At 25.0% G+C, this 13,467-nt stretch overlaps 3 protein-coding genes across 3 annotated transcripts; 1 reads left to right on the plus strand and 2 right to left on the minus strand. All coding sequences in view use genetic code 6, as the record gives it.

Moving 5' to 3' along the window:
* Window positions 1-1,385: 1,385 nt before the first annotated feature.
* TTHERM_00047700 (ubiquitin carboxyl-terminal hydrolase) lies at window positions 1,386-6,010 on the plus strand (the record flags this gene model as incomplete). Its single annotated transcript, XM_001014765.3, has 7 exons — window positions 1,386-1,408; window positions 1,702-2,422; window positions 2,755-3,255; window positions 3,490-3,906; window positions 4,074-4,513; window positions 4,577-5,020; window positions 5,083-6,010. The coding sequence occupies 7 exons, from the start codon at window positions 1,386-1,388 to the stop codon at window positions 6,008-6,010; spliced, it is 3,474 nt and encodes a 1,157-aa protein (XP_001014765.2).
* A 1,207-nt stretch (window positions 6,011-7,217) lies between these two features.
* On the minus strand, window positions 7,218-8,651 carry TTHERM_00047710 (C2 domain protein; the record flags this gene model as incomplete). The annotated part of the gene is made up of 4 exons (XM_001014766.2): window positions 8,526-8,651; window positions 8,236-8,464; window positions 7,983-8,170; window positions 7,218-7,892 (listed from the first exon to the last, which is right to left on the minus strand). The coding sequence occupies exons 1-4, from the start codon at window positions 8,604-8,606 to the stop codon at window positions 7,218-7,220; spliced, it is 1,173 nt and encodes a 390-aa protein (XP_001014766.2). The 5' UTR covers window positions 8,607-8,651.
* Window positions 8,652-9,930: 1,279 nt separating this feature from the next.
* Window positions 9,931-13,396, minus strand: TTHERM_00047720 (transporter family ABC domain protein; the record flags this gene model as incomplete). The annotated part of the gene is made up of 3 exons (XM_001014767.1): window positions 9,931-10,834; window positions 10,896-11,194; window positions 11,390-13,396. 3 exons carry the CDS (start codon window positions 13,394-13,396, stop codon window positions 9,931-9,933), a joined length of 3,210 nt encoding a protein of 1,069 aa, XP_001014767.1.
* Between the last annotated feature and the right edge of the window lie 71 nt (window positions 13,397-13,467).

Here is a 13,467-nt window from a genome sequence, read left to right on the forward strand (position 1 = left end):
TCATATTACTTGAAAAGGTTAATGATATTAATTTTTTATATTAAATTATAAAATAATTTTACATCCACTAATTAATAGCAAATAGATAAAATATATATTTCTTAATAGATGCATTTAATTATTTTATCATTTTTCTTGGCATATTTATTCACAATAGCAAAAAAAAATAAAAATTTTATTAAATTACTAATAGTATTTATAATATTTAATATATATATAATGAGCTTTTTTTAAAAAAAAATTAAAATTATATGTCACTCACTCTTTTATATGTTAAAAGCAATAAGCATATAAATTGAAAGAATTAAATATTAAACTTATAAATAATTTATAAAAATAAAAATAATTAGATAATAAATATTTTGAGTTTTTATTTATTAAAGGTGATTAAGGTAAATAAAATATTTTTTGTTATTAATTTATATATTTTTAAATATGATCTTCTATAACAAGGATCAGATAGATTAATTATTTTAATTTCGATATTAAATACAATTCAATAGATAAATATTTATTAAGTTAGAAAGAATAAAATACTTCTTAAGTATATAATTTGTTTATTAAAAATATTTTTTAATTTAATAAATTGCTCTTCTTGTATTTAGTTTTGTTAAAATTTTTAAACAATGAGAAAATTTTTCATTAGCTTTAGATTTTTACAGAAAAAAATTATTTGATCAGATTCAGTGATTTCTGTTCTTGAGAATTTAAAGATATTCTAATAAAATAAAGGAAAAAAATTAGCAGATTTTAATTTTGTTTAGATAACTAAATTATGATTGACTGAATTAATTTACAAACAATATTATTATTTAATAATTATATTGTTTTTGAGAGACTCTATTTTTTGGAATCAAGAAAAATATGATATATTAATAAGGATTGAAAGAGATAAAATAAAATGAAATACCTGTTTTATCAAAAATTATTAATCGGAAAAGGTTAGTTGGATTGATACTTCTCAATAGATTATTTGATTTTTAATTTATTTTATTGGTATACTATTTGATCTTTAAATAGCTCGAATATAAATAAATTAGAATGCATACAGAAAAACATAGAGGCATTTCGAATTAATTTTTATGAATAAGAAATATATCTAAAAATTTTGATAGAATTACTGAGGTGAATGAGGATAAGTATATAGAATAAATAAATCGTAAAGATGCAATAAATAATTTTAGAATAAATAAACCTAAAGACAAAAATCAATAGGGATTTGTATTTAATTGTACTTGAAAATCTATTAAATTAAAGTGATATCTTATCATGCTTATATAATAATTAATTAATAAAACATATAAAGAAAATTTTAAGATCAAAAAAGAGATCGTTCATTCATACATTAGACAAAATAAAAGATTTAATCTTGCAAATCAATACATATGTCTCATTAAGAAAATTTCTAGTAAGCCATACAAACGCCATTTTATTACTATAGAATTTTATGAGTATTTACCAATCATATGTCAAAAAAAAAAAAATAGGGCTAATTAGTTTTATGATTACCAGCTTTTTATAATATATTTCTCTAAATTAAAAAGAAAGAGATGAAAGTATTAAAAAATTTTCAAAACTCATGATTTAGAAATTTAAATAGCGTAGATATACCCATCGCCTTTCAACTTCTTTATTGATTATAGAAATTCATATTTAAACTAGCGCTGTGTCAATTTATAATGATTTTATTTTGTAAAAAAGGGGCATAGAAGAAGGAGTTTCAGCAGCTGCTCCTCATTAGCACCAAAGCAGTGAGAATTCTATGGAATAAGAAGAACATAAGGATAATATCGTTTTAGATTAGGGAGCTGCAGCAGCTGGAGTTATTATAGAAGCTAACAATAGCGGAGATATGGAAGAAGAAAACCATATTTTAGAAGAAGGTGAATAAGCAGACACTGAAAACTAAATTATAAATGAAGAATTGAATTTAGAAGAAAAAACCTAAGAATAGGAAGCTGTCAAAGAACAATTAGTAAACTAAGCGTTGAAATTTAAAGAGTTATGGGAAAAATTCAATTAAGATTTTGAGTCCTCTCCTAGCAGCACTTACTTCGTTCTCTCATCTCATTGGCTCAGATATTGGAAGAAACACGTTAGCTACGATAGAGTAATTAAGGGTAAAGAACCTATTTATGAACATTTCGCAAAGCATGGAGACAAATTAGAAAATGCTAATAAAGATCTCATTTAAACAACAGTTGATTAAAGTAGTGATTAATATTATGAGTTTTCAGAGCTTAATGAAGATGGCTCTACTATAATTTTGAAGCCTTAGTTGTAAGAAATTTAAGATTACGCTATAGTTGATAAAGATATAGTCAATCTTTTGTCAGAAAACTACTTAAATTTTTAAGTTATTCCTAGAAGAGCTTTCAAGCGTCCTGATGGAAAAAAAGGCATCGAAATATACTATAGAAAGGTAATACAATACATTCTTCATCAAAAGATTATTTTTACAAGCGTTATTTTTTTTTAGATAGCTGGTAAGTGTTTAGGAATTAACTCATTCATAACTTACTTTTGCAAGAAAAAAAATTTATAGTGTCTATAACAAGATATTAAACTTCATTTAGTTTTATTTTAAGAATTAGAAAATAAAATAAATTATTATCAAATAATTAGCAATAATTCTTACATGGATGTATGAATATCAAATTAGGCAAAAACAATTCACAAATTAGCAAAAATTTAGCACATTTTTAGATGTATTAGAAAATAGTAATAATAATGTTTTTTGTTTAATGATAATAGGTCAATTTAATTATCTTGAACCATAGTTTGTTGAAGGACATAGATGGAGGAAGAGCTAAATCATTCACATGCAAATAAATTTAATTGTTTTCAAAAGAAAACTAAGAAGAGCTTAAGCATTTCCTAGTTCCAATTATTAAAAGACACTAATACAATTAAGCCTATGGATACCAAAATTAACCTTAAAATATTAATTTGCAAACAATCAGACTTTGGAAGCTCAAAGAAAATGACACTATTGAAAAGGTATTCTAGCAATTATTTGAAGCAACAAGAAGATTTACAAGCTTTGAGTATAAATTGAAATCTCCTATCGTTTTTATTGAAAGAAATAACAACAACACTGTAGAAGAACTTAACATAGAAGAGGATTCTACCATTTTTGTAGAAGTTTAACGTTAAAATGGATGGACACTTAAATTAGAAGGTGAGCCTGATGAAGACTAGTGTGAGTTCTGTAGAAACTATAAAGTTCTAAAGTTTGAATGCAAATGTCAGAAGGTAAAAATTAATTTCTTTATTTACTTATTTTTATTAAAATTTGAGACTATTCTGTTCTAATTTATTAAAAATCAAATTTTCTATATGATATTCTATTTTCTAAACATCAATCAACCAATATTTGTTTCAAATTTAAACTCCCTTTAAATTTTACTTAATAAAATACTTTTATTTTATGAAATATGCTCTAAAAAAATTTAAGAAGTGTGTTCTAAATTTTATTTTTTTAATTAGGTTAAGTATTGCTCTGATAGTTGTAAATTTAAAGATCAAGAGTACCACGCTAGAGTCTGTGATAAGGCTGGAGAAGATTCAGAAGATGAATAAGAATAACCTTACAAATTTGAAAACGATTCTGTTCGTGGATTATGCGGCTTATAGAATCTTGGTAATACATGTTTTATGAATAGTGCACTTTAGTGTATGAGCAATACAATCCCTTTGACTATTTACTTTTTAAAGAAGATTTACTTACAAGAAATTAATGAGTAAAATGTACTTGGAACTCAAGGTAAATTGGCTAAGTAATATGCAAAGTTTATTAAAAATTTGTGGACAGGTAATTAAAGAACTTTCAGTCCTATAGCTTTAAAGATGGCAGTTGCTAGACTCTAATCTATGTTTTCTGGTTATTAGCAGCATGATTCCTAAGTAAATATTTAAAATTTTACATTGATCTTATAAATACTTAACTTTAAATTCAAATTTGGCTGATACACTTTATTTATTTATTTATTTATTTATTTATTTATTTATTTATTTATTTATTTATTTATTTATTTATTCATTTATTGATTATCCTTTAACTTCTAAATTAGGAATTTTTATCTTACATTTTGGACGGTTTGCATGAAGATTTAAATAGAGTAAAAGTGAAAAAATACACTGAATCTATCGATTCGAATGGAAGACCTGATCAAGTTGTAGCTAAGGAATCCTGGTTGAATCATTTAAAAAGAAACTAAAGTATTATTGTTGACTTAATGCAAGGTTAATTCAAGTCAAAAGTTACTTGCCCTGATTGCTCTAAGGAATCTATAACCTTTGATCCTTTCTTAACTTGCTCTTTACCTATTCCTAATAAGGAAATAAAAGTAATTAGCATGTATTTGATATTTGCAAATAACAGGAAAACAGCAATTGAAGTTAAATACACCTACGAACCTGACCAATCAAAATAATAAACAATTAAAGATCTGAAAGAGTACATTTAAAAGACATACTAAACTTCTTCAAACTTAATTTTATACTCTCTAACGTAATTAATTAAATAATATTTTTTTAGATTTAAAATTTAATTTAATAATATTTATTTGAATAGATTTGACAGAGTTAAAGATCAGTTTGATGACGAAACTCCATTAGAAAATGTAAGAAAAACTTTTAAAGAACCTTAAAAGAATGCTTTGATGATTGAATACGATGTGGATATCCATGATGAAAATAAAATGAAGGTATTTTTCACTTTTACTAGGCTGAAAGAGGAAATGTATATGGCAAGAAGACTAGTAAAGAGCAATTTCACATTTATTAGACCATTTATCATAGAAAAGAAAGCAAACAAGAAAGATGTCCACTTAGCTCTTTTCGAATATTTAAAACCTATTTTCCTCAGAAATTCAAAACCAGATTCAGAGTTTGCAATTGATGCTGAAAAATTAAAATTAGATGAGCTTTATGAAAAGTACATCTTAAATGTAGAAAACCCTCCTTACAGACTTTTAGTTGAAACTGATGCTCAAGATTATATTGAGAGACCTTGCACGTAATTTATTGATTTATTAATGTTTCAATATATTTAAAAAAAAAAATAAATATTATTTATAGCTGGTGTAACTAATAAAAATGTAAGAACTGTCCTGTTCAATACAATGATGATGAAGATCCTATGGAAGATTTCTCAAAAAGATCAAAATCTCATTATCACTCTTTTAGATTTGAGTGCTTCGTTGATTAAACCACGGATTTTGGCAGAATGATAAACTCTTTACACTCACTTGATCACAGTAGTTAAAATAATGACTCCAATACTAGTGCTAGCCATAATTTAGATGCTAAAACTAACATTTATGATTGTTTAAAGCTATTTGAGCAACCAGAAAGATTAGGAGAAGATAATGAATGGTATTGTCCTGAATGCAAAAAGCATTAGAAGGCATAAAAGTAAATTGTTATTTATAGAGCTCCTGATATACTTATCCTTCACCTTAAGAGATTTAAAGGATCTAGTGGTTTATTTAAGAGTAAATTAACAAAAGTAGTTGATTTCCCTATCCAAGGCCTTGATATGACCGATTTTGTGATAGAAAAAGAAACTCCATAGTCATATTATGAATAGGATGCAGATTATTTTAAAGATATTCACATAAATCCTCAAAAAGTAGAATAAAATCACATAGATGAAAGTTTTAAGTAGTCATAACCTACACAAGATGAAATTGATTAAGAAAATAACAAAAATCATGAAACTAATCACTCACCTTCAAACAACGAAGAAATAAACATTGAAGAAGAATAAAAAAATAATGATAGTAAAATGGAATAGGAGGGTGATAATAAAAATGATAAGAGATTGTTTTATGATCTCTACGCTATTACTAACCATTATGGTAGTTTAGGATTTGGTCACTACACTGCATATGCATAAAATAATAATAGATGGTTCTGCTTTGATGACTCCTGTGTCAGGGATGTTACTCCTGATTAACTTGTGAGCGAAGCTTCCTACATTCTTTTCTACAAAAGAAGAAAATGAACTAATCTAAGATTAATAAACTAAGCTGAAAAATATTTTTTAATAATTCATATGCAGGCATCTATTTTCGATAAATTAATTAGAGTTCTAAGATTTAAATTTATTTTTTTAGATTAATGATAAATTAGTTTTGTATATTTATATTTTTCTAATTACTTGTCTAAAATAGATAGAGCTCATTCTTTAAGTAATTATATGAAATTCAATAATTAAAAATATTAACAACATTTTTTATCAATTTTAAATTATTTTAAATCATCTCTATCAATCAGATACTAAAAACAATAAATGCTCTTATAAAGTATACTGCAAATAATATATTAAAAAGCTATTGAAATTTTATTTTAGTTTTTATGCTAATTTTACTTTAAAAAATAAGTTTACAAGTAATAAATCAATAAAAACAAACAAAATATTTCAATAAAATTCAAAAAAAAATTTGTTTTTATTGAATTAGTTCAGTATTTGAATATTCAAATAAAAAATTTTATTTTTTAACATTTCCTTTTATTTTTACAGTTTATATTTAATTGAAATCTTATTTTTGATTTTCATTATTATTAGCTTAGCTATATATGGTAAAGGTTCATATATTAAGGCCATCTCGATTTCAGTTAGACACCTCACTTACCTGCTTTAATGTGAAATATAAAATTATATTTTTGATAGTATTTAAGTAGGAATATGAAATAATATGCTAAATACAAGATAAATTTCAAAGTTCAATTTTAATTTTAAAGCAACTTATATTTCAAGATTCTTAGCTTAGGTATTAAACAAAATATCATTTTAATTTTTCAAAATTTTTTTTTCATGATATTTAAAATATTTAGAGTTTTTTTTTAATAAACTAAAACCTTATAGTTTGTTTGATTTATTCACATAAATTGAGGTTTTTCTGTAAATAAAAGTTATTATTTCATTAATAACTATAAGGATTTAAAATCTAGGATCAAGAAAATTTAATGTTTTTATAATAAATATTGTTGAATTAATTAAAAATTAAATTATGTTTAAATAAATAAAAATATTTAAAATGTTATTTTAATTATTATTATAAAATCAATATTAAAATGAAAAAACATAAATAAATTATTTATTTATTTAAACAATTTTTTAGTAGAATTATTAAACATTATGAGAATGCAAAATTTATTTTATATAAAAATCATTTAGCTTTAATTCTTGTTTTAATAATATTTTATATTCAATATTAGGGTGGGGGAGGAGGAGGATACTATGGATATTGTTATTGTAAATTTGGGTAGTGACCATAAGGATTACTGCATTAATCTTAAGGAGCAGGAGGATATTGAGGTGCATAGCAAGATTACTAAGGAGGATATTAAGGTTATTAAGGCGGATACTGAACCTCTTAAGGTGGATACTGAACCTCTTAAGGTGGATACTGAACCTCTTAAGAAGGATATTGAGGCTAATAAGGAGGATATTGAGGCTATTAAGGTGGATATTATGGTTATTAAGGAGGGTATTAAGGTTATTAAGGAGGATATTAAGGTATTGAAGCAGGACATACATCATAATATTCAGGACAGTAGTCTTGAAGTGGTTGATATATAGGAGCAACCATATCACCTGGATATGAGTTATAAGTAACTTCAAGGAATAATTAGCCTGCAGGAGTACCTTGGTAAGAAAGAGGAAGAGTTCTTACACCTGGTTAGTAGTTAGCTAAAACTTCATGAGGAACTACACATGTTGCTACACAAGTTTTATTATTTTAATTTATAATTTCAATGTTGAATTTTTAATCAGATTTTTTAGCAATGTTAAATTTATCTGACCATTGTGGTGTTTTTCCACTATTACACAATGTAGAAGTGTGTTTTTTATCACCACATGTTGCAACATAATAACAACACTATTTTTTTATTATTTAAAAAAACATGAAATAAAATTAATTTTAATACTCAAAAATATATTATAATTATAATTGAAAATGGCTAAATACCATAGATCCGAACCACTGAGTATCTCTAGTAAGGAGAGCTGATACTACACGTAATGTAATGTCAAGAGGAGCTTCTCCTTACAAAATAATTTGACCAAACTAATAAACCTATTATACGTCAGGAGTGAATGTGACTTGGATATTAAGTGTGCCTGCTGAAGAACTTCCATGATAAAGAGGAATGGCCTCTATTTAATAAAAAGAATGAAAGCTAAATTTGAGATACAAATGAATCATTAATTAACTTAATTACCATATCCTTAATACTATTGAGTAAATTTGCAAAGATCAAGTGTTCCAGAGCAAATTAAATCGTTATCAAATAATCCAAGCTTTCTCATGTTGTAAACATCAATATTTATTTTAGTTTCTTTGATCTTTTAAAAGTCAATTTTATCACACCATTTTGGATTTTTACCACCACCTTCATTAACTGCACTTGTTTTTTTAATATCGCCAAATCTAAAAACTACATAAGGATTCTATTTATTTTAACAAAGATTATTTATTCTAAATACGAAATAAATAATAAAAACAAAGTACCATAGAACCTATAAGCTTAACATCTCTTGTTAACTAAGCTCCTATTAATTATATTTATAATTTACCGCTAACAGACTACATTTCTTTTCTTTGTAAACCTATTTGCTTTTAAAATTTGTTTTAGATAAAATTTTTATTATTAGTTGAAAAAATATCTTCTATTTTAAAGATCTCTAGCTATATTAATTAAATTTTATACCTTTTTGCATCGGAAAAAATTAATTTTTGATCAGCAAATATATCTTAAGTGCCTTACAATCATCAAAAAAAATAAAAAAATCAAATTTCTTAAAATTAAATTATCTACATATTCACGTAAGACATTATTTTTTTCTGGTATTAAATTTGAATTTAATATTTATAATAAAAGTAATAGATGATGTTTATTCTCAGAATTATTTTTGTTCACATATTTTATATAAAGAAAGAATAGTTAAGCTTATAATTTAATTATTACTCAAAACAAAATGTAAAAAAACATTTTGATAATTTATTTCATTAGTTTGTTTGTAGTAAAAATAAATTAAGCTTATAAAATATTGATAAATGTATAATAAAAGTAAAGATAATTTACATTATCCATAAATTAATTATAGGTTAAAATATAAAAATAATGATTATTAAATAAATTAATATAATAGGTAAAATATTTATTGTCAATATCAAATTTTATTTTTTAGCGATACAATAAAGAATTTTAAAAATGAATTTAATTATTATAAAAATCATAAGTAATTAAATAGTGTGCTCTCATTTATTAAAAAATTTTTTTCAATTTAATCAAACAAATTTTAAATAAGGTGCTAATTAATTTTTTTCAAGTATCTTGAACTACAAAAATTTTCATATTTTTATGAATTATCCTGATAATTTTAAGCTAAATTTTATTAATAAGAAAAGATTTTTTGATAATTTATGGTACTTTCCATCATTTCAAATAGATTAATATATTTAATTAAATTTTATATTTTTAATTTTGTATAAATGTTACTAAGTGAAAAATTACTATAAGAAATGATACCAAATTAAACTTAATTATTATTTTATTCCTTCATTTCTTCTTTTTGGTTTAATTTACTTGTCTTCTCACTACTCTTCTTCATAAAAATATAGAAGAAGATTATATTGGGATTATAAAATATAAAAAATTATAAGAATTTAAAAATCTGTAGAAAAATAAGTAAAGTAAGTAGTTAATTTCGATAGTAAATATATTAATATTTTTGAAAATAAATAAACTTTTAATATACATATTTTGATAGTAATATAGTTTTTGATTAGTTAGTAGCTATAAATTTCTAAAATCTAAATAATATTGTATTTTCTGTTATATATTTTATTGAAATGAGAGAAGAAAAGCTATGCTAAGAATCTTTAACAAATTTTATTTAGTTATCATATTCCTTCATTTCTTATTTTTCTCTTAATTTTACTTATCCTCTTCTTCTTCTAACTGTTATTCTTCATCAGTAACCTAAATAAATACATCTTCGATAGTAGGATGGGAAATTCCCCAATCTTCTATCATTTCGAAGAAGCCTAGAGAATATCTCATGTTTTATTAGTCCATCTAAAAATCAAGATCTTGAACTCTTGATTTGTCTATCATTAAATTAGACTTAAAGAATGTGCTATCTAAAACTTCTTCTGAATTCAACTTATTTTTGAGAGGAGATTCATACAACTCAAACATCTCGAATATTTTTTTTACAACTTATTTATCTGGCAATACAAAGATCATACTACCACTTGACTCTTTTAAGAGTTTTATTGTAGGGAAATTCTAATTTAAAAATTTCTAAACCTCTTCACTGTTAACAGTAGGATTTTTAATTATTAGATGCATTCTGTATCCTCCTCCATACAAATCTTTTAACTTAAGACTAGTTCCTATGGCTTAAATTTATCCAGAAACCATAATAGCAATACGATCGCTCAATACATCAGCCTCTTCCATTGAATGTGTTGTAAGAATAATTGATTTATTTTTACGAATAGCTTATATCAAATTCCAAACTTCTTTCTTACTCTTAGGATCCATTCCTGTAGTTGGCTCATCTAATAAAATAACTTTTGGATTTCCTTAAGCAGAAATAGCCAATGATAATCTACGCTTCATACCACCAGAGTATGTTCTGCTATATGCATTAGCAACATGCTCTAACTAAACCATTTTTAACATTTCATTGCCAATTTTATCAATATACTTAGGGTTCATTCCTTTTATTCTAGCAAATAAAGCAAGATGTTCTAAGCCTGTTAAATCATCCCATAAAATATCGAATTATGGACAAATACCAATTATTTGCCTATTATAAAATATAAATTAGAATATAGCAAAAAATTATAAAATTATGATCGATTGATTACCTAATCTTTTCTAATTCTTCAGATAAGCTATAGTTATTAACAACAACGCTACCACTTGTAGGGTTCAAAAGCCCACATAACATATTTAAAAGAGTTGTTTTTCCTGCTCCATTGTGACCTAATAAGCCTAAAATTTCATTGTTGCCAATCTCTAAGCTTAATCCTCTAACTGCTCTGATGATATTAGGTTTTTTGAAAATAGATCTTTTTTCAATAAAGTTCTTTTTTATGTTGAAAATTCTCAAGCCATCACATTTTTCATCTTTGAAGAATCTATTTCTGACTCTTTCTTCTTCTTCCTATTTTAAATAAAACAAATTATTAATAAATGATGTTTTGTAATAAGAAATGGAATATTAAGTAACCACCTAATTACAAATTATTAAAAATTAGATTTTATATCGATTAATAGAATATTATCTAACCATCCATTTTTTTTAAATAATAATTTGTTATTATGTGTATTTATTTATATTTAAAGAAGGTATTGTTACATGAACAGTAAAATATCTTTGGTTGTTTGAAATTCTGCTTTAATCATTTAAATAAGATTAGGGTCTTTGACTACTACTTTCAGGTTTTTCATTTTATTCAAACAAATAAGATTAACTTTATCTTTTTAACTGGCGGATATTAAAAACACCTCTCCAATAGCTTGGAGTGAATAGGAAGTACCATGGATGACTACTACCTCTATTGCTTGAAATAATATGGTCGAAATACCAAGTTAAAACGCCATAAACGAATGACATAAGTAAAAGAAGAAGGAAACTTTAAAGAGGGCAAGGAGCTTCGAAATTTATTCCTCTTTCTTAACCCTTAAGAGTATCGGTGATATCTGACCAGGTATATCCTGAACCACGAGTCCATACAGATGCTTGGGAATCAAAGTGTATACCAGATTTCTGAGAAATAGCAACAAATATAAGGGTATATTAGAAAGGAGAATACATATTTAAAAAGAAAACAAATAGCATAATCCAAGCAGGCCTTTCAGTGTTATATAAGTATGGAATAATAGCATCCGGTTTACTAAGGAAAAGTTCAATAACAACAGCAAATAAAACGAAACCATAACTAAATGAGTAGCTTTTATTAGTGTTTGGCATAATTGTAGCAATAAAATAGCCAAAAACTTACATTGAGAGAGTAAAAAAGAAGAATAAGAAGAACAATATGAAAAAAGGCGTATCGAGGAAGAAATCGAATTAAAATATCAAGGATGTAACAATTTGTAAAATAGAAATAAGAATGGAGTAGGTAATACTAGTCAAAAACCAGCTTAAATAAAAAGCTGTATGACTAACACCTTGAATATTAAGACCAGCACGAAGACGTCTTTGCTTTTCCATAACAATATCACCTTGAATTTACACAAACAAGTACATTGGCATAAGGAAGTAGTAAAAGGCTCCCATCTGATTAATAATATTAAAGCCGTCATAAAATCTTGAGGAAGGAAATGCATAGCTTTAATTAGTAATATTAAATCTAATGAGTTTCATCAAATTTTCATCTACTTTGCTATTTTATTCATTTGAACCCAATAAAGAAGAAGGATTATTATCTTATTCATAATCTTCTAATCTTATTCCTTGCTCATAATTAATTATTGCACTATCCAACAGAGCTTTTAGAGTAATAAGCCAGCCATCTTTAGGGAAGGAAAAACTACTTACTGTATCACTTTACTGCTCATACATTTCCCATGTATTATTATACACTATTGTGTAGAAGTAACTTTTTTAGATAGTATCAATAGATTTTCCACCGTCATAAGTAACATTTCCATCCATCTAGAAATTAGCCTTTCTACAGTCTACTCTTATCATATCACTCTTTGTACCTAATCTAGGTATTTCCATAAAAGTATCAGAGCAAAATACTATACCATAATCAAAAAGACCTTAGTTACTAGAAGTATTAAAATACTTTATGTATTTGTTATTGTACTCAGCTCCATCTTAAGCTGAAAGAACGTTTCTGAATTCTTTGGTACGGTTCATTTTATTGACCTTTGCCACAAAATTGATAGCATAATCAATCCAAGGTGAAGCATTTTCATTCCCAATAACTCCATAACCAAATGTAAAACAATTATCAGGATCATCAGAATACTTTGCGCAAGGAATGATTGGTTACATTGGATGTAAAGGGGGACTTTTATCTGAGTGCTAGGTTTAATCATCAGCTAGATATTAAAAACCTATTATAATTGAGCAGATAATTAAAGGACCAAACAAGATGAATAGAAGACTTTTAAGATTTCTTTTTTGAATAATGAAATTCTTCCACAATAGAATTTTAGTGTGCTACCAAATACCAGGGAATTCACCCATCAGATTAGATTTATTTAAATTAACTTCACTCTCAGCTATGCTCTACTCATTTGAGTTTGATCTTTACCCATCTTATGCTTCTATCAAATACTGCTAGAGATCATTCTTGCTTTCTTCTATTTCTTTGTTCTCTTCCTAAGACTAAAAAGTATTATTGGACATATTTTATAAAAATAAGATTCACTTAAATTAATGTAAATTATTATTTTTTTTTTTGCTAATCTTTTTTTTTT

The sequence above is a fragment of the Tetrahymena thermophila genome, assembly GCF_000189635.1.
Source record: "Tetrahymena thermophila SB210 genomic scaffold scf_8254659, whole genome shotgun sequence".
NCBI classification, from domain to species: domain Eukaryota; phylum Ciliophora; class Oligohymenophorea; order Hymenostomatida; family Tetrahymenidae; genus Tetrahymena; species Tetrahymena thermophila.